Raw genomic sequence first — 21,928 nt, forward strand, 5'->3', positions numbered from 1 at the left:
AGCTCGTCTCCTCCCTCTGTGCCTGGTCTGTTGCTGCCAGTGCTCATTGAAAGCCCCCTCTTGGCTGGGGGAGCAAAGCATCCTACCCCTGAGTGTTAAGCATATCAGCCACCTGCTTTGCCCCTCAGCAGCAGTCTTGCAGTTCATTGGAGGGTGAAACACCCTGGGTGGGTGTAAATCTCCACCAATCCCCTCCCTTCTGCACTAATCCAATTCTGCTGACCCTCAGCCCCAACACTCCCCATGCAGGCGGGTCCCCTTCCTCACAGCATCCAGAGACCCCCATCCCAGACACTAGCTCCTTCACTTGGGGCAGGCACTAACCTCTCACCCTACCGAACCCCTCCTCCATGATGTAGCCCCTCCCCTCTACACTTGACCCCACTTCTCCTATCCGGTGCCCTGGCCCCCCATGCACACTCCTCTCCACCTGCACGAACTCCTACCCCCTCTCAGCCCCATGCACGGCCCCGCCCAGCCCCCATTAGCCCCTCCCCTTCCTGCATTCACCCCCCACCCCATGCACTCGCCCCTCCCAGCACTGACCTCCCCTCCCCCCTTCCCGGCACTGACCTCCCCTCCCCCCCCAGCCGTGCAAATCTCGCGAGAGAACACGCGCTTTCACTAGTGTGTCTTTGCACCAATCGATCCCTATCGGGCCGGGCCGAGTCGGACCAGGGGGCGGACCCGGCCGCACCGACACCCGCCCCACCCCCACTAATCGCCGACTAGTCGGGCTGACCGTGCAGGGAGGGGGGTGCCCCGGATTCTCGTGCCCCCACCTGCGGCTCATTGGAGCCGCCCCCCCTTCCCCGGGGCCTTTGTCCTCTGAGACCGTCGCCGCCCCCCTCCCCGGTCTTCGCGCACCTTAGCCGGGAGGGGAGTCTACGCGAGGCCGGGGATCCGCGGCCTCCCCGGCGCGGGCGAGGGGCTCGCCCCGCTTCCCCGCTCGGAGCCGCCGAGCTCGCGTGGAGCCCGCTGCCCACAGCGGCGGGGCGCCTGGCTCAGGAGAGGCCGCGGAGCCGCCCCAGGCCTCCCCCTCCCGCCCGGGTGGCCGCAGCAGGTTCCCCCCGCCCTCCTCCTGCCCCCGGCGGCGGCGGGATCCGAGTGGGGCCCGGGGAGCTGCTGGGCCGGGCCGGAGGGGAGAGGAGCGGAGCGGCGGGGGAGCAGCGCCAGGTGAGAGCCGCGGGGGGCTAAGCCCCGGGGAGGAGGGGCGGGGAGGCGCCGCTGGAGGGGCCCCGGGGCGCGGCCCCTGCCCCGGGGGACCGGGGTCAGCGTGGCCTGAGGGCGGCCGGGCGGAGGCCTGTGTCCCGGGCAGGCGGGCGGGGAGCGGCCTGGGCCCTGGCGGTTGCTAGGGCGCTGCTGGGATGGGGGAGCGCAGGCCCGGCCCCGGGGGTGACGGGGGTAAGCGCCAGGCCAAGGGGCCGGCGAGGGCGGGCCGGGGCCGGGGCCGGCCTGTGGATCCCCGGCCTGGCAGTTGAGGTGGTAGCTGCCTGGGGTGGGAGGGAGGCCGGGAGGTGTAGGAGCCGCCGCCGCAGCAGCTGGGATCTGGGGGTGTGAGGAAGCTAAACTCATCCTTGTAAAAACATGGTCCCCAATGCCAGGCAGGGCCCCCCAGCTCCTGGGAAACACTGAGAGTCTGGGCTGCCAGCAGTTCTCCCCCAGGGGCATCCCCGAGCCCTGGGAGGCCGATAAACCCATGGTGTCAAACCTCTATAATACTCAGTACCCCTCTGTCCTAGCCCATGGGCACTATAGGGCTGGGACCCCCTGTCCAGACGGTCCCCAGGCCACTCTGCACCCTTATTTCAGATGACTGAAGTATCTGTATCTTTGTGGGCTTGCTTCGCTGTCATCCCACTTCTCCCATCTCTAGCTTTTCTAATTTCCAAATGAAAAGAGACCACTGACAGCTTCCTTAAATGCAGACCAGAGGATTTGATTAACCAGACGTCTCAATTTGTTCGGGGGTTTTATGCCTTGTTCAGGGTCTGAGTGTGTGTGTGGAAAATGCCGTGTCTCTCTCTCCCCCCCCCCCCCCCCATGGATTTGCTCAGCGCCTTGGAACTTAGATCTGCAGCATTTAGAGGAAATGAGATTTATGGGGACAAAATGGACAGTAAATTGAAGGAACAATTGTATGGTGGCTTTTCTAGAGGGCACTTCCTGCCCTTCAAGAACTTTCCGTGGAGCATATGATCTTTATACAGCAAATCTGTATTCTCTCATTTTTTTCTGTCTTTAGCTTATGCGGAGAAATGAAACTAGAACAGATATTTCTGGAACTTACCAACTTGCTCAAAATGCAGTTGGCAAGATGTGAATCACAGTTCTAATAAATTCTGCAGTTCCTCCCTTTTTTCCCCCCCAATTAACTCTCAAATTGTACATTTCAGGAATTAACCCAAACTACCCAAGGATGTGGTTTTTTTAAACCTTTCATATAATGGCACCAATTTTAATGGATCACCTGGAAGTACCCAGAAGCATCCAGCTATATGGAAGGAACTTGCGTGCTAGAAGTATCTGGTACATTGCCCAGTAAAGGGAGAGGTTTTAAAAAAAAGTGTCCTTCTCTCCCTCCCATCCCTTTCCTGGAAGAACCCAGGTTTTTGTGTCTGAGGTTGTTATCCCCAAACGCCATACAGCTACCTTTTTGCTTTTTTGATGTCTAGTGCTTTAGGGAGTGGCAGAAATAGAGAATTGCAGAGGGTGAAGGGTGTCTTAGGGTGAAGGGTGACTACCTCCGGTAGTCAGAAAACTCTAAAGACTTCAGCCATGAACTCTCCCTCTTCTCTGTTTCCTCTGCAACAAATTTAACTATCTACCCAATAGGAGAGGGTGGAATCATTGTTAGCAATAGAACTGGGGTTATTCAAATTAAGAAATTTCCAATAGCTGGTAATAGTGTCAAAAGATGGAGCTCTCCAGAATAGGCCCTTATTAAAATAATAACAACTTGATGGCAAGACCCATTTTACTGCATGACCATTTTAAATCTATATTGCATGACAGAAATTATTTGTATACAGTCACATGGTACTACAGCTATTTTTGTGCATCATCAGTGCCACAGAAAATACGTTCTTTCCCTTTTCCTTGCATTGCGTCATATGGCATATTTTTCTCTCATAGCAGCAGAAATGATGGAAGAGTTGCACAGCCTGGACCCACGACGGCAGGAACTGTTGGAGGCCAGGTTCACTGGAGTAGGTGTTGCCAAAGTGAGTAAAAGTACCTGTGATAGCAGGCACAAATCTTGACCTATTTTGCACACCGCAATTTTTTTTTTTTACATAAGTAGTGCTGTTCCACTAAGGGAAAGTTGTTCATTATTAGTTTTGTTTTGTCCACTAACTTATTTTAAAGAGTGTGTAAAGAGGAATGTACAATACTAAAAATAGTATGAGGCATTTGCCTCTGTGTGCATAGACACTACAGTGTGTGTGAGTTTGATTTGTAATGAAGAGTTAGTTTTTAAGGTTAGCTCAATTTTTTTCAGTATAACAAAGGCCATGCACCGCATCATCACTTCTTTTGCAGGAGGCAGTGTAGCTCACCTCTTTCCTATCTCAAGGGCTTGTTTGGGAACCGAATATGAGTAGCTTAGGTGGACACAGTTATGATGAACTTACGTGTAACCAGGGTTAAGGCAATTCAATTCTTCTTTGAGAACCACTGAACTTATGTGAGCTCAGTTATATTCAACTAAAATTTGCTTATTCAGAGGTAAGCTTGCGTACTCTTGGGTTTGCAACCTGCTAGCAAAATCCTACCCTTCTTTTAATGTATGACTTTGTACCTGATCAGTAGATGCATTTCTTGAGTCAGGCATTCAGTAATAAGTTGTGTAACTCTCATCCTTTTGTTGGAAATATTACTCTTGGGTTTGATCTCCATATGTTTGTGTGTATAGTGTTTTAGCTCCTGTAGTATTGTCTCTTCATTTCTCCCACCATTCTAGTTCTTAAGATGACAGTGGAACAGTGATAACATTCCAGTTTGCACACTTTAAACACACTGAGTTTCAGACCGTATCAAGCTAGAAAGGAAATATAACTAGATAACCTGTTGCTATAAAAGGTTTAGCCACCTGTTAGAATCATATTGGGAAGAGGGAACTCAGTAGCTCATTTACCTTTCTCTTATGAAAAGTACAAAATAAATACATCAAAGCTTGGAATGGTGCTATCCAAGTTTATATTTTGTTTCTGAACTAATTTATGCAGCAGTTGTATTATGAAGCCCTGGAAACAGATCAGTAAGTAAACAGTTTGCAACTTAAAAGAAGCTTACTAAGGCCTGGTCCAAACTTAAGTTTTACTTTCAGTTAGGTATGTGACTTTTTTTTTTTAAAAACTGAAATAGTAATATAAGTAAAAACCCTAATGGGATGCAGTTTTTCTGGTATGAAGATGACTTGTACTGGTATGGTTATTCCCCTTCTTGCATGGGGTGAGCTATACTGATATATTGTGCCCATGCTTGAGCGGTGGTGGTGGTGTTGGACCTCTTTAACTATACAAGTATACAAATATAGTTAAAGCAGTGCAAATTTCTAGTATAGACATACCCTTAGATTGTAGGCTTCTTGAGGGCAGGATCCCAGTCTTTTTATATTCTATAGTGCCTAAATACTTTGAGGAGAGTGTTAACTTAGGAAGCCGCTTCTTACAAAGAGATAATTTTAAGGAGATCTAGGAAACTATACATTAGGAGAAAAATGCCCTTCCACTGTTCAGGTTAATATTGAAAGCTACCTTGCTAATTCTCATGCCATTGAACCATAAGTTGATGATCTCTCTAAAGAGAACAGGTTTCAGAGTAGCTGCCGTGTTAGTCTGTATTTGCAAAAAGAAAAGGAGGACTTGTGGCACCTTAGAGACTAACAAATTTATTTGAGCATAAGCTTTCGTGATGAAGTGAGCTGTAGCTCACGAAAGCTCATGCTCAAATAAATGTTAGTCTCTAAGGTGCCACAAGTACTCCTTTTTCTTTTTTCTAAAGAGAACAGGAATTTCTCATTATTTCTCAGGCTTCACAGCAGAGGCAGAATGTACAGTAGTAACTTTGTCTAGGATAAAATATGTACAGTACCACAATCTGTGGGTGTAATGTTAATCCCAGATACTATATGCCGCACTGGGTCCATGCTTTTTCAAAATCTATGCCCGTCACACTTGGCACTGGCATCTATATCTCAGTGTTTCAAAGTGAGCATGTTTGGAAACCCATGATATGGTTTTTAATAGACTTAAGGAAGATTTTCGCTCTCTCCAGTTGGGTGTGGAAGGAAAGCCACTTCAAATGAGTTAGTGCCATCTAGTGGGATTGGCACCGGCCTCTTGGGATGGAAGGTATTCTATTGCTGTTTGTTGCATAAAAAGAAGAAAGTAAATGTAGTCTCAGATGCTTTCCTATTGGGTGAGTAGGCCAGGCAGCTGTAACATTGAATTTCCTGCCTTTTATTAATTTGGCTTATTGCTTGGTATTTATTCATAAATATAAAGCACAAATCAGGCCTGTGCAAAATAAACAAATGCTAGTTTGTATTCTTACTAATAATTACAGCATATATAGGTTTTTTTACTTCACTTGCAAAAATGCAAAGGGGAAATAACACTGTTTGTAAGAGTGTTTCTACCTGAAAACCAGTGTGGACTTGCACTGAATTTCCTCAGCCTCGGAAATTAAAGAACATGCCTTTTTAGAAACTCTTGAAATAACTGAAATCACAGGTGCAAGAAAGCAGTGTTTCTAGGCAGTTGATGGAACTCCATCTACGTGAAACAACCATGTAGCTAGACATCTTCAAAGCAATGGTGACTTGTTGGACACCTAGCATTGCTATACAGTTTAAATGTTTTCCTTTACCAAATTCATGCCTATGTTGATTCAGGAAGGTCTTGCTTTCTGAATTCCTGACGTGAGCTGGTATTTAGTTACTTATTTAATAGCTCACATAGCTTAGGTTTCATTTAGCAAATGAACAGTAAAGTTCAATTGTGAGGCATACTTCTAACTAAACCTCTGTTTTCCACTTCGGGTCAGTCAGTGTTGAAGACAAGCCGTAGTTTGAATTCCTGTGGATAACATTTAGTTGTGTGTCTTCTCTTCTGCATTACCTTCCTTTATCTCACTGTTGGTAAGATGCAAAGTGGGATGGTTCCAAAGGATTTGCACCATTTCAAGGTATTTGTACGAGATATGAAGAGGGATAGCTAGTTGGGGGTGGGAAAGTGAACATACACTCCTGCCTTCATCATTCAGACTAAATCAGGACGGATCATTACTGTAACATACCCATCATCCACCAGCCTGCTATTGGGAACCAATGTCCACAAGTTAAACGTGTCCCGGTTTGCTATGTTGCAGCTGTGCTGATTCACTCACCGTTAGGAGAAAAAAAAATTCTAAATTTAAAAACTGCAATACTTCAAGACAGCACTGACCCTCTTTATTTGGCTATAGTAATTATCTAGGTCCAAATGTGTACACTAGAATTCAAGAAGCATTGGTCTCTGTCTGTCACTACTGTCTGTGAATTTGCATGTAGGATACAATAAAGAGGGACATGGAAACAAATACAGCCTGAATAGTGTTTGTGTTGCAGGATATCTAGATAAAAAAAAAAGTATATTGTTTCCATAAAAACAAAAATATTTTTCAACCTGTTTTTGCTTTGTGAACCCTGTGTCTATCCAGAATTGCGTTTTCTTTATCACCAAAATAAGCTTAGCAACTAGACCTCTCAGTTTTAGTTGCAAAGTTACCAAGTAGAGGACTGAAAGTTGAATGGCTGCATTTTGTCCTCAGAGGGAAATAATGCTATCCCAAAAAGTTATTTACCATGTAATTAATGCAAACATTCATAGAGTAGGAGTTCTGAGTTATATAAATGGATTCATCGGCTAGCAAAGGAAGTGCCTAGGGTACTTTGTCTCCTTTTTATCCTGAAAACTTGATAATTATTTGGATGGATTTGAAATAAACAATAAGCATATATAGCTACTAAAGCACAGAAATGGAAGTCAGATCTGGGTTCTACTTCAGCTCTGTCACTGACTCAGTGTGACCTTTAGGTAAGTCACTTGACCTGTTTCTGCCTCAATTTTCCCATGCATAAAATGATAATACAACCTTCATTGCTGGGAGGTAGTGATTGAATTAATCAGTGCTTGTAAAGCACTCTGAAATTTGTAGATGAAAGCTGCCATAAAAGTGTGCAAAGCATTAGCATGTGTCTATGCTACGGACACTATACTGAGGTTTTCCTGTCGCAGGAACACCAACAGTGTAGGAACAACGTTAGCTCAGTTGACGGAAGCACTCTTCTGTTGGCATAGCTGCGTCTACACCAGTGGTTCTCAACCCGCAGCCCTATCAGCACACAGCTGCGGCCCATGTGACATCCTCAGAGCCATACAGGTAGTATACATATTGTGTGGATGCGGCCTGCATAACACAAAGAGAGCTGCATACACGACCCAGAGTGGTAAATAGGTTGAGAACCACTGCTCTACACTGAGGGTTATGTCAGCATAACTATGTCAGTCAGGGGTATGGTTTTATCACACCCTCAGTAATGTTGTTATGACAACAGAACTTTCAAGTGTAGACCAAACCTGAGAGATTGAAAACCAGGCAACTAATGAAAAGTGAGTCAAAGTTGTAAACTTACCTACCTCTCAAACGCAGCGGAGGTGACCTATAGAAACTTTGTTGGTAGCATATGTATCGTTTTAACTGGATGTTTGGAAAGGTCCAGATTTAACCAGTATTATGGAAGTTTCAAATATCACTTGTGTGTGAAGGATGTCTTTCTTATATAGAGATAAATAAAGCATGAAATAAGGAAGAATATTTGTGAAACATGTTTCATCTTAGGGCTGGGCTACTTACTAATTAGCACAAAAGTAATTAGATCAGCAGTAATTCACACCTTTTATTAAGCATCAGGGGGTAGCCTTGTTAATCTGTATCCACAAAAACAACAAGGAGTCTGGTGGCACCTTAAAGACTAACAGATTTATTTGGGCATAAGCTTTTGTGGGCTAGAACCCACTTCATCGGATGCATGGAGTGAAAATTACAGATGCAGGCATTATTATACTGACACATGAAGAGAAGGGAGTTACCTCACAAGTCACACCTTTTGGTTATCTTGGTTCAAATGTGTGTAAGTGACCCTAACTTGCAATGGAATTGGAAAGGATCAATTGTTTGCGTTTAAAACTGAGAGAACAATTTATATAGCCCCTTCGCTTCTCTGTGGACTTGCAGATGTGGAAGTTGCACAGGTTTGGGTCACCCGAGAAGGATCATCCTGGTTCGGTCTAATCAAGTGTGCTTCTGCAGTTGAGTTGACAGGAGGTTTTAGCAGAGGTTGCTATTCAAAATTATTCTCTGTGACTCCCTGTAGATTTCATGTTACCTTTCACCATGAGGAGTGCATCCACTACATTCAAGCAGATGGTAAATGTAGTACAAATAACTTTGGGCTGGTTCACTGTGGTTGAGATTGATGAGAACCATCTAAACCAAGTTGAGAGGATCACATATAGTGTTTTGCAAATTGTTGTTTGATGTCCACTTGGAGGTGGCTGAGGTAATACATTTATTTCACATTGGGGAATGGATAGACTTAAGCTGGAGCCAGACAAGGTGGATGCTGTTAAGCTAGTCCACTTCACTAAACAATGTCAGATGAGGGCTTTCCTAAGGGGAGTGGGTTACTTCCATCGTAATGTAAGCAAATACAGCTTGACTGCAACCCTTCCCATGGTTCTTCCAAAAAAGAAAATGACTGAGAAGCTTGTGTGAGTTGCCAAATGTGAGCAGGCTTTCAAAACCCTTAAGGAAGATTCTTGCAGGTCAGTAGTGCTTTTGCAGCTAAATTACAATATGAAGATTGTGTTGTGTGCAGATACTTCAGATGTGGGCCTTGGAGCAGCACTGTCAGGTGAATCACAAGTGGGAAAGAACACCCTGCTTTTATATCATCAGGAAATTGCTTCCTCGGGAAGCAATGAATGCCATTATGGAGAATTGCCTTGCCATTGGGTAGGCCCTCCAAAAACTTTTTATTTAAATGGCCTATACTTCAAGATGGTGACTGACCCCCTATTTCCTTGCACTGGTTACACTAAATGAGTAGACTTAAGGCAAAACTTCTCCAGTGGAGTATTCTCTTGAAACAATACTCTTAAATTAGTCATCTGTAACACAGCCAAAAATGCAGTTCCATTGGACTTCCTAGTAGCAAGGAAGATCCTGGACAAACTTCTCCTGATGCCAATTCCTTCCTGTCACTTTTGGAAGTTCCTTCTTGAGGGTTAATTGACTCTACAATACATTGTCACCAGACTTTTTTTTTTATTTTGTTTTATATACTCTATGCCAAGTGTTTCCCTGCTTTCTTTGAGAAGATCTTCTATCTTCTTTGGATTAATTCTGTACCTAATTTTAGTATATTTTTTAATTTTAAACAGTCACAGGATGAGTGGAAATTAAGTGCTGTACATTTGTTCTTATGTCAGACACATAGAGCTAAATAGGAAAAAACAGGAATATAGGAGTTGGAACTACATATGTTAGAATGGAGGGAAAAATCTAATATGTACAGACTCTTACTGTTTATCTAAACCTGTTGCTATAAGTAGTTTTGGTAAGCACTTGATTTCTTGTGTCGCCAGGAAGATCAGTGGGTGTCTGATTAGATGACTTGGGGAAACTCAAGTAGCATTGTGAGAAGAGATTTAGCAGAGAACTTCACGATGTTCCTTAGGCTTTCTGGGTCATCAGAAATCTTCCACTCCTGTTTAGCATGTATTCTAGTGGTCAGAAAAGGCAGTGTGCTGTAACAGAAGACTGGGAGTCAGGAAACCTGTGTTCTATTCCAGAGTCCTTTGCTGACTTGCCTTGTGATACATAAACCAGTTGTTTAACTTCAGTTCCTTGTCTATAAACTATGGCTAAAGCTTTGCAAAGTACTTTGAGGACCTAAGATAAAAGGTACTATATAAACCACTAGAGGAGGGTTTCATTGAGGGACAATTTTGTAGAGACAGGCTTTGATACATAATCTTGTTCCCTGTTAATCATTGTTCATCTTCTAGGGCTGCATTTTAAATACAGTGTATCTTGCTATTCATGCAGAACTGGAGCCTGAGTGTACCTTGATTTTGGCCGTTGTATGGGATAGAAGAATGGACTACTTGTCCATTCTCTCTTTCCCTGGATGTTATTGGTAGGAATGTTGTTGTTTTCACTAACAAGGTCAGCTCCCAGACTGCTGCGCTGGGCATCACAAAATGGGGAAGAGATAGAGGTGGTTAGGGACTATTTAGAAAAGCTGGACGTGCACAAGTCCATGGGGCCAGACGAGTTGCATCCGAGAGTGCTGAAGGAATTGGCGGCTGTGATTGCAGAGCCATTGGCCATTATCTTTGAAAACTCGTGGCGAACCGGGGAAGTCCCGGATGACTGGAAAAAGGCTAATGTAGTGCCAATCTTTAAAAAAGGGAAGGAGGAGGATCCTGGGAACTACAGGCCAGTCAGCCTCATCTCAGTCCCTGGAAAAATCATGGAGCAGGTCCTCAAAGAATCAATCCTGAAGCACTTGCATGAGAGGAAAGTGATCAGGAACAGTCAGCATGGATTCACCAAGGGAAGGTCATGCCTGTCTAATCTAATCGCCTTTTATGATGAGATTACTGGTTCTGTGGATGAAGGGAAAGCAGTGGATGTATTGTTTCTTGACTTTAGCAAAGCTTTTGACACGGTCTCCCACAGTATTCTTGTCAGCAAGTTAAGGAAGTATGGGCTGGATGAATGCACTATAAGGTGGGTAGAAAGCTGGCTAGATTGTCGGGCTCAACGGGTAGTGATCAATGGCTCCATGTCTAGTTGGCAGCCGGTATCAAGTGGAGTGCCCCAAGTGTCGGTCCTGGGGCTGGTTTTGTTCAGTACCTTCATAAATGATCTGGAGGATGGTGTGGATTGCACTCTCAGCAAATTTCCGGATGATACTGAACTGTGAGGAGTGGTAGATACGCTGGAGGGGAGGGATAGGATACAGAAGGACCTAGACAAATTGGAGGATTGGGCCAAAAGAAATCTGATGAGGTTCAATAAGGATAAGTGCAGGGTCCTGCACTCAGGATGGAAGAATCCAATGCACCGCTACAGACTAGGGACCGAATGACTAGGCAGCAGTTCTGTGGAAAAGGACCTAGGGGTGACAGTGGACGAGAAGTTGGATATGAGTCAGCAGTGTGCCCTTGTTGCCAAGAAGGCCAATGGCATTTTGGGATGTATAAGTAGGGGCATAGCGAGCAGATCGAGGGACGTGATCGTTCCCCTCTATTCGACATTGGTGAGGCCTCATCTGGAGTACTGTGTCCAGTTTTGGGCCCCACACTACAAGAAGGATGTGGATAAATTGGAGAGAGTCCAGCGAAGGGCAACAAAAATGATTAGGGGTCTAGAACACATGACTTATGAGGAGAGGCTGAGGGAGCTGGGATTGTTTAGCCTGCAGAAGAGAAGAATGAGGGGGGATTTGATAGCTGCTTTCAACTACCTGAAAGGGGGTTCCAAAGAGGATGGCTCTAGATTGTTCTCAATGGTAGCAGATGACAGAACGAGGAGTAGTGGTCTCAAGTTGCAGTGGGGGAGGTTTAGATTGGATATTAGGAAAAACTTTTTCACTAAGAGGGTGGTGAAACACTGGAATGCGTTACCTAGGGAGGTGGTAGAATCTCCTTCCTTAGAGGTTTTTAAGGTCAGGCTTGACAAAGCCCTGGCTGGGATGATTTAACTGGGAATTGGTCCTGCTTCAAGCAGGGGGTTGGACTAGATGACCTTCTGGGGTCCCTTCCAACCCTGATATTCTATGATTCTATGGTGTTGGAGGCATGAGGATATTTGTCTCTTGTGATTTCCAAGAGGAGTGCTGCTTTGAGAGAAGCCTCATAAAGAAATTAAGATAAAACTAAATTCGGTACTGCATTCTGAATTCTGTCCTTCAAGAAACTGATTATAATTGAATAACTATTTTGTTGATTTGTGAAGCAGCCTCAATTCCAGCTTGCTCTTCCATAGCTGTACCTAGACCTTAATTAGACCTGCCATGTTCAGATGCAGAATACTTATTTCTGGTGATGGTGTCAAAGGTCAGAACAACACTGCATGACTTTCAGATTCCATGTTGAGTTTTCAGGGTGAGCAGTTAGGAAAACAACTTTGTTAACTCAAACTGAATAGGGATGGTCTGTGTACATCATTGAGGATAATTACACATCTGACATTTCTAGAGACCCTTTTCTGACTGCTCACAGCCTACATCATATTATCCCTCTGGGCTTTCCTAGTATACAAGTCAGTGGGATGAAATGTAGAACCTCCTTAAACAAATGAAATATCCTCCTGCAACGTGCCTTGAAAAGCTCAAATGTGGCATTTTAGGAGCAGCTGTTTTCTGTTGCTTAATCTCCATGAGTGAAATGGAGGCAGTGAGATTGTGGAAAGAGTGGGAAGAACGTTCACTTTCATCTTCATAATATTAGAAACCCTTAATGTGTCTGAGGCAGGGCACAAATCTGAGACACTTCTGTACCTAATAAGCTTTATTAAGGTGTAGAAGCAAAGCTTTAACATTGTACCAAATGCTGATGTCTTGATCGTACTGTTGAGGTTCAGGTTCATAAAAGGAAATGATGGATTTTAGAGAACATCATTTGTGAAGTTTATAAACAAGCTTTTTTACATGGGCAAAGAGATTAACCTTTGGTCACTACTTGCCATAAGTGCCATATTAAGTTTTACAGCCACATGAAGGCTGGGTCTGTATCTAAGGTTAGCAATGGCACTTCTGTTAAATCCTGTTATCAGGGGTTTATCACTTGGTCTTTTTAAAAAATGCACCCAGGTGGTAATTGGAGTACAAGTCTATCAAGAACAACTTACTGTGAATAAATGTTTAAAACCAGTTAGATTTTAAATTGTCATGTGTTTTGAGGGGGGGGGGGAATCAATTTTTTTTTTTAAAGCTTGAAACCATTTTTTGTGCTGATAAATGGTTTTGGGGAGGAAGTAAAGGGCCTTATTTTGAACTTTTGGGTTCTGACTGGGATGTATCACAACCTTAACTTTATTTAAACATAGTGCTGCTAGTACTCCTGGAATATTCTGTATATAAAGCTAAGGTGGGGGGAAGGGTTTCCTCACAAATCTGGCTTGGTCATGCTGTTATTTCAGCACAGTCTCCATTTCACTCATATGGAGAATTAACTTGGTATAATAATGAACTACTATGATGGTGCCTCTTCTGTGATGGCGTATCAAAGCTCTTGTTTTTGGGTGCCTCACAAATAGAGCAGATATAGCTCTTACACCAAGGGAAGAGGTTTCTCTTGGCCAGACAGTGAAGCTTATTCTTTCAGTGAGCAATGAGGTGGTCGTAACGTTGAAATCTACAATGCTGCCTTTACACTGTTCCGGTTGGAAAATATGCTTAGTGTTGATTACCCTTTCTACTTGCTAATTAAAATCATCTTGTATCTTAAGCCTTTATATGCTGTTGCAACCCAACCCAACCCACCATCCTCCAGATTTAAGGGGTGAAAAGAAGTAAAAACAAAACCAAAAACCCCACTGGAGGAGTGGTTTTGTCCTGTCACTTCTCAGTAAAGATTTTGGATCATTAACGATGAATCTTGATTTTTGTGTCTTTGGAAAGATAGCCTAACTAATTTTCAACTAATTATTTGTGTGAGGGTATTACATCAAACTGCAACTGTAAATTTGCACTCCAGTTTCCTTTTAGATTGGATTCACTGCAGCCTTTGGACCAGATTTACAAAGGTATTTAGATGCCTGATGTTGCAGATAGACCACTAATTGGCTTAGGCACTTTTGCAAATCCCACTAGGTGACTATCAGCATCTTTTGGTGCCTAAATACCTTTGTAAGTCTGGCCCAAAGGTAGCTTTCGGACACTAATTTTTGGTGTGATGGGAGCAAACGTCTCTAGTTTGGGGTCAGTCAAGGATGACTGAAATAGTCTAGCAAGAGAAATCTCAACCAGTACCACTAACACATGACAGCAGTAATAGCCAGCTTGCCAAATGGAAAATACCTTTAAATTCTTAGTGCTGGGTCAAGCAGATGCTTGCTGGAAGAGCTGCTTTGCTTTACTATTCAGCAATTCAAAATGTTTTCTTTCACAAGCTAATTGTTTTAGACCTTTACTAATGTTACCAGGGTTGTTAGAATGTGATGTTACAAATGGGCATGAGAATGTCATTGCAAAGTGTTTTAAAGGCTGAGCTGAAACTAAGACATGTCCACAGTTTTCTTGCCTTGTATGAAAACTTTGTTTGTGTTTTTCCACCTGTAGGGTCCATTAAATAGCGAGTCTTCCAATCAGAGCTTGTGCAGCGTGGGCTCTCTGAGCGATAAAGAATTGGAGGTAAGCAGCCACTGTTCCTAATAGTCATCAGTTATAGGTTAAACGTGAATGGGCTAACAAAGCCCAGAATTAATTACATGAGCTGGAGATGAAGATTTCCTAGTTCAGGGCTTTTGTGTGGAACAGGCTACTAGAAGAATCTAGACTGAGTCCAAGTCGTATGGACGTTAGAGCATCCTGCAAGGCCCAGCTAGTTAAGGTTTTCTCATCATAACAGGTGCTTTTCTTTATTAAAGATAAAGGAGGGTGGTTTTACTGCAGTTAGAATGGTGGTTTGTGAAACTAAGCCCTCAATTGCTGTTTTCAGTACTTGGTAGCTGTTTTCAGTTGCAGTTTTGGGCAGACCAAAATAAAAGGGAATCTGCGTGGAAAAGTGCAAGTCTTTACCTACCCTCCTTCGCACTTCATGTACGTGTGAAGTTTTAGAAATATGTACAAGAAGATAAGGATTTATATAAACTGACATGTAGAATGAAAAGGAAATAAGGCATGGTAGTATTACATGCTTCCTCTTGGTTACTTTCAGTATATTTGGATTAAGAACTTCAAAAAACCAGCTAAAACAACGAAGTTGAACTGCAGTTACTTTTTAATTTAAATTAAGATTGCCAGTTAGTAGTGCAGGATCTAAATTTAAATAGTTTGTTTAAACCCACGATAAGATAACTTCCTACTTCACTTACCAGCCAAGTGCTGAGTTTTGGATCATATTTCCCCTTTAATACATTACAGTACAGGTATCAAGTATCTGATGCAGTCAGTACTGTAGGAATACACAGTATCTCGAACTCTGGACTTGACAGGTAAGTAAATTAGGAAATGGTCTTCAATTATTTGAAGATCATGAGTATTAAATATCTACATATATTTGTTTTGCTCTGGCTTTACAGTCTACTTCTAGTGAGTTTCACTTAGATTAACTAAGGAGATCCAGTTGTCTGCCACTCTTCACTTTTCAGTCTGTGGTGTTTTAGCAGTGGATAGGTGATCTTATATATCCTTGTGCAATTGGGTGAATGCGAATGACTACTTAAAATTGAATTTGGTAATTTAAGGATAATATGAAGCTAAAATACACTTGCATTCTCCTGTTATCTTATTGACACTGTTATAGAGCCTTTGGAATCACTATTGCACTAGGGTATTTGTGAGATGCTCCTGTCAGCAGTGGAGTGCAGATTCCTTTGACTTTGTACTGAGTCAGCAGTTTCTTGTACCAATATTGTATCTACATAGTGGCCAGTATCAAAATGTTGTCAGTGAGGATCTGTTCATTGTACAGATGTTATCATTCTATAAAGTAGCACACAGGTACAGTAGCTACTCTTCGTGTGTACAGCTTTTTTTTAAAGCACCAAACCACCATTTCTGCCTTCCCACCCCCAAACAAAACCAAACATCTCCATTAGGGACTGCTGGGTTGGCATGTTATGGCCTCCTCCATTCCTGTGGATCTTAGGTTTAACTTCTGGCTGTGTTAGCTTCATTCCTTTATCTCTTCAAAGTGGGTAGGTTGGTTTCTGTGTTTGTTGTGTGGACATCAGTTGCTAAGAACCATGAATCTTAAGTTTGCCACAAAAGTTTTGGCGAAGATTTCTCTACTCTTTATTGTGCAATGGACACTGTGGCTTTCCTCCTCTGTAGTTCAGTGGTGGCTGACATGATGTGTAAACGTATAGCCTGGAAAAATTTTGGGCCCCTTTGGGATAAAATGTATGTGATAGAAATGACCAGTTTTTTTCTCTATAGCAACTTTGATAGGCTTTTTCTAATACATAGAACTTCAATATTTGTTTCCTTGTGTCTCACTTTGTTGTGAAGTCCTGCTGAAGGAACACTTCACATCTGAAACACTTCACATCATGTGTAAATGATTTTTCATGTAACTTATGCAAGACAGCACCTAGGTACTAAGAGCACTAGAAATCAGTTATTGAATGGGCTGCAGTCGGGTGGGTGGGATTTTCAAAAAGTGCTAAAGTGACTTAGGAGCATACGTCCTATTGAAAGGCAAAGTAAACAGACTGGGCCCAATTCCCAACTGTCCTGCATTTTATGTAGCCATTTAGAATAGTGAAAAGTGGGTGTTAAACACCGCTGTTCTGATTTGATTGAATTCTATGCTCCATCTGCAGCAGACTAAAAGACTACATGATGTACAGGGCAATGGAGAATCAGTCCTACTATGTCTAAGATAGAAAATAATCTTTCCCTGTTCCCACCCCCTTCTGATTTCTGACATGTTCTCTTATCTTTGCTGTGCATAGGTCTGAAGATAGTATCTCTCTAAGTACTGAGTGCAAAAACTAATGCACTTGGGAACTGGAACGACCATTGGGGACCTGCAGCCTATTTGTTTCATATTTTGGTCATTTTTTAAATTCTGGAATAACAGCAGAAATGTTAATTTTGAAGTATTTTTTAACAGACTCCTGAGAAGAAACAGAATGACCAGCGGAACAGGAAAAGAAAAGCAGAAGCATATGAGACCAGTCAAGGTAACCCATTCTTCTGACCCTTCACAGGATTTCCGACCAGCTGATAATTGGCCTCACTTTTTAAAGAGTCGTGGTGTCTAAGGAGAGTAATGGTTCATCTCAGGGGTGTGTCAGGCAGCTTATTAGGAATTTATTTGAAGTACTTGCAGTGATCGTGTAGTACTCCTTTGGGAGTCGTTCTTTCCATTGTAAGAAAAACATTCCGTCCTACAACAACTTACTGCAACATTTGTGTTTACTTCTAAACTCTAGAATTCTTATTGGAGATTTATGATGGGTCCACAGTGCACAAGGAGAGACTGGATGTGGGTCCTCATATGGGTTATGTGAATATCCTGTGCTTAGTCACATGGGAAAGGTCTGCAGCTGAAACCTCTCTCATTTTTGCTGTGCTTCAAAAAGCTTTCGTTCATTTTCTACATCTTGTTCCATGTAACATTGGAAACCTGCTTTAACAACCAGCTAGAGAACAAGTTGTACTCAAATGTATAAAACAGCAAATGTCGTCTTAAAGAAAAGAGTGAGTCTGATTTCAGTCCGAGCTCTCACGCTCCTCTTAGTGGGTGAACATTAGGAGGATGGAAGGAATAGTTATTCTGGAAATAGGAATCTGCTCCTACAACAAAATAACAGATTCTATTGATAGTAGACTGTACCTATAGTGTTTGGAAAGAGAGGTGGAACAACAGTTAAACTTTAATGAATCCGTATTAAATCACCATTATCTCTCTAGCTCTCATAGAATGATTGTGGGAAGCTTAATGTACTCGCAGTGAGTACAGTAAATTATGTAAAGGCAAAAGTAGATTGTGTATAGTAACCTTTATTATGCTGTTACCTTCAAGGAAGCTTTGAGAGATCCACATTGCACACTGTGAGAGCAAATATTTCCCTTGTTGTTTGCAGAGAAACAAATGTCATCTAACTGGGTCTATGTCAATTTTGGAATTAGTCAAACTGTCAACTCTCCTAATTTAAAAAAAAAAAAAGTGTAGGGATTCTAATCCTGAAACTGACTATTGCTGGGTAGAAGCTCCTCTTCTGTACTAGGTGCTGTAAGAAGCACCTAAGTGTACATCTTTATTTACCGGAATAGGTTTCTCAAAATGGCATCAGATGTTTACATTTACAAATCAAGTTTTGCCTTCCTTCTCTGTTTCCCTTTCAGGAAAAGGCACGCCTAGGGGACATAAAATTAGTGATTATTTTGAGGTAAGCCTACTTAAAATTGAATTTTCAGAGAAATCTTTTCTTAAATCCTTGTTTGAGGTGTGTGTGTATATATATATAATATTTTTTTAAATGGAAAACTACACTGTATCTTAAGTTACTCTCACCACTGCATTAAATCATAGCTTCTGGTGTAAGTCATTCACTGTATCAATCTGATAGGCTTATGAGTTTGATTAGGGCAAAATATTTGAATCTTGTTTCTAAATTAAGCTAATTTCTATTTCTTTAACTTAAACAATTGACTGACCAAATGTTATAAATAGCAATCACTTAAAACCGTTTTGAAGCTGACTTCTATTGGGATCTGAACCTTGCCTCATGAGAGTGAGCCCCCTTTTGGCAAGCACACTGCAGTTGTATTAAAAGCCCCAGTCCTGCAAAGGGGTCTGCCAATAGAGTCCCATTAACTTAAGTAGGACAGATCCTGTTCAGAGTTAAGCAGGATCTTAAGTCTTTTCAGGATCAAGACTAAGAAGTTAGCCACACTGAGAGACCAGCTCCAAGCACAGAATGGAGATATCAAAACAGTGATGGGTACCTCTAAAAACTTTAAGAAAACTCATTTAATATATATTCTTGGCACTTTTTTTCTTTCCAAGCATGTACAAACTAGAACTTGTTACTTTTTTCATCCCTAACAACTTGTTCTTCACTTTATTCTGAGTAGTTAGTTGGCTTGGAGTTAGCAGTGCTTTTGCTAGCACCTCTTCCTTACTGTCTTCAGACATTGCTGAGTTAAAGCATGGCACAGTCCATAGTACAGGAACATAGGAACTTCCATACCAGATCAGACCAGTGTTCCAGCGAATCTGATACCCTGTTCCTGACTGCAACAGATGATTCAGAGCAAGGTGTAGATCTTCTTCTCCCCGCCCCCTCACACACATGCGTGTGTACAGAGTGCACAATTAGACATACCTGCCATGGGGAAGATCTTCCTAAACCTGGATTGTTAGAAGTTGACTTATCCTGAACCATATCCCTTGATTTAAAACAAGAAATTATATCTAATGTAGCTGTGGATATTTAACCATTGAAAGCATTCACAATCCCCTCTTGGTATTATGGGCATAATAGATAGAGTTTGTGCTCCTTTTCTTTTGTAAATGGCCAAACCTCAGTGAATTTTTTATTTTTTGTTGTCTTCAGTGTCCACTAAAACAGGTTGCTAGGGCTTATAGGGAAGGTCTTTATACTTAAGATAAATATGCAGCTTCTATCTCCTCCACCCCAAATCTTGCTTAAGCATAGTATCTTTATGAAGTGATTGATCATATGTGTCTTTTTGGTCAGTTTGCTGGGGGAAGTGGTCCAGGAACCAGTCCTGGCAGAAGTGTGCCACCTGTCGCCCGATCCTCGCCACAGCATTCCTTATCCAATCCCTTACCAGTAAGTATTCCCTCTGAGGAAGGTGCTAAATGATGCAGTGGATATGCCCCAGACAGGAGATTTTTTCTGAACAAATAGGGCAGAATGTTACCACAGTTACTGAAAGGGACTTGGATTTTGTTTAGTCTCTGAATTAGATTCAGTGATCCTTCAGTCTGTACAGAGCTAATAAACTGGATCATAGCTGTAAAACCAGCTGTCCAGGGCCTGATGTGGGCATGTTTGTTTCCAAGGAGCTAGTCCAATCTTAAACAGTTTATCTTACATACTTCAAACCCCAGATGCCATTTCTTGATACAGTATAGACAAGTTCTGTCTTAAAAGGTTGTGGATTGGCCTATGTTCCTAGTAGTAGAAAAAGTAAAAACTAACATTTTCCATTCTGTCATTCTGATGACTCTGCTTGTCTGTTGCATCGCTCTTCCTGCACAGTTTTGTCTTGTCTATTTCGATTGTGAGATTTTTCCAGAGAAGGGCCCGGCTTTCAATGTCTGCATGGTGCCTAGCTTAGTGTTATCCTGCTCTTCGCTGGGGTTCACAGAGCTGCTGAAATATAAATATATCCTTGTTAGTGCTGAAAAATATTTTATTCCACACTGATTTTTCAGATGCTTGTAGCTTTTGGGGGTAATCAGTAAAAGCTTTCCAATGTGTGTGCATGCCCATTCCCCAACTTCTTTCACTGAGAAAGTTTCATTGTGCCATTTGGTCCCTTTTGTAAGGTTCAAATGTGAAGAGAACCAATATTTTAAAAAATTTTAAAGATATTTCAGAAGCTGCTTTTCTGTTATGATCATGTAAGTACCGTTAAAAACCACCCTTTGAATATGGCCTGGACCAAATCCTCAATTTTTCTTGAGCATTAGGAGAACAGTGTGGCAGTTTGGAGTCTTTTCTGGAGCATAGTATACTGACAGTAAACCAGGTACAATGAAGCAAATGAGCTTTTTCTGGCTGATCTATTTTGAAGTCATTTGCATACCTCCTAAACTCATATTTGTCTAAATTCCAATGCTGAGTGCTCTGGGACCGTGCATTGTACCCTGCAGAGTGCCACAAAAGAGAGAGATTGGCCCTCAGAGTCCATCATTCATCACTGAATGAAACCCTTCCAGTGCGGCCTTAAAGTTACTGGGGAATTAAAACATAACAGCACCTCCCTTCTTTAAAAAGAAAAGTTAAATGCAAAAACCGCTTAATGACACCTCATGGAAGACAGTTTACATGCACAACATTCAAGACAATTCTTCTCCCCAGAATCTGGGATCCTGTGGTAAGTGCATAAGGGGCAGTCATTCCTTGAGTGCATTTTTTCGCATTTTAATATATTGAGTATATAGAAACCTGGAGAGAACCCGTCCCATGCAGTCAAAACTGATGTCACAGGCAGCATCAGCTAAGTCCATTGTCTTTTTTTACAAAGGTGCTTGTCATGAGTCTGTTGGCAGAGCGCCCTCTTCAGGAGCTATGTGGGGAGCACAAGCATGCATGTCTAATTGTCTCACACCCATGCGCACTGCAAGGTGTGTCAGTTTAGCAGGGCTGGCTGGTGCTCAGCCCTCTGACTGAGGCTGCTTGGCTATTTCTTCCGCTCATGGTCCCAGGTGAAAGAAACAGAACAGTCCACAATCACCAGACAAGGTAAAATAAAAGCATAAAGGAAAAGGAGAGCCTGTAGGTGGCTTCAATGAGGATATTGGCCTCTTAGTTCAGAGGGCCTGGGGCGGTATCTCAGTTCACCCCCGAGTGCACTGGTCTCCAGTGGAAGTCTCTCATTTGCCATCTTAATGCAGGGAATCAGTGTTCTGCTGTCTGCAAGGGCTGGGGCTCAGTTGGCTCTCATCCTCTCTGGGAAGCTCAACAGCCTGCTCCCTTCTCAGAGTTGCCCCCTTCTGAGTGGAGTTTCCCCCTTCTAACTCCTCCTCCAATGCTGGCATGATTTGCAGGTGTGGAAGGAAGGACCATCGTAGCCTGAAGCAGCTCCTTACCGCTTCCATGCTGGTGCGGGGTTTATATACCCCGTCACAGTGCTCTTCAGATTCCTTGTCTTCAGTCCTGGTTCTCCTTTCTCCTGCAACCATACTTTAACTTTATGCCTGTATTGTGGTGGTAGCATGCATCTGTAAGACCACTGCTTTGGCTACAAAAGGAAAAACCAACAACAGTAGGAACAGGGAAAAAGAGGAGAAAACTGAATATCGCTCCCAGTTTAGGGAATTAGTGTGTGGGTAAGGAAGGTGTTAAGCACCTTTTATTAAAAGACTGTAGTGGTTATTCACACTGCAGGGTAAGCTTGTCTGTGCCCTGGGCTAAGGGAGGAAAGGTAATATCTTTT

The 21,928-nt window shown here is 42.8% G+C and overlaps 1 protein-coding gene across 6 annotated transcripts in view; it reads left to right on the top strand.

Moving 5' to 3' along the window:
* The first annotated feature begins 607 nt into the window (after positions 1-607).
* TLK2 (tousled like kinase 2) overlaps positions 608-21,928 on the top strand; it is a 54,460-nt gene continuing 33,139 nt past the window's right edge. For 2 of the 6 annotated variants that reach the window (XM_084615524.1, XM_084615526.1), the window contains exons 1-5: positions 609-1,176; positions 3,136-3,224; positions 14,402-14,473; positions 16,902-16,971; positions 18,140-18,183. In XM_084615524.1, coding sequence (XP_084471650.1) covers positions 3,144-3,224; positions 14,402-14,473; positions 16,902-16,971; positions 18,140-18,183 — 267 coding nt within the window. In that variant the 5' untranslated portion in view covers positions 609-1,176; positions 3,136-3,143. Of the gene's footprint in view, positions 1,177-1,254; positions 1,271-3,135; positions 3,225-14,401; positions 14,474-16,901; positions 16,972-18,139; positions 18,184-19,497; positions 19,594-21,928 lie in introns of those variants that run through there. The other 4 variants (XM_084615521.1, XM_084615522.1, XM_084615525.1 and 1 more) reach the window with 4 other exon arrangements.

This window comes from Lepidochelys olivacea (genome assembly GCF_965140295.1).
Source record: "Lepidochelys olivacea isolate rLepOli2 genome assembly, chromosome: 27".
Classification (NCBI taxonomy): domain Eukaryota; kingdom Metazoa; phylum Chordata; order Testudines; family Cheloniidae; genus Lepidochelys; species Lepidochelys olivacea.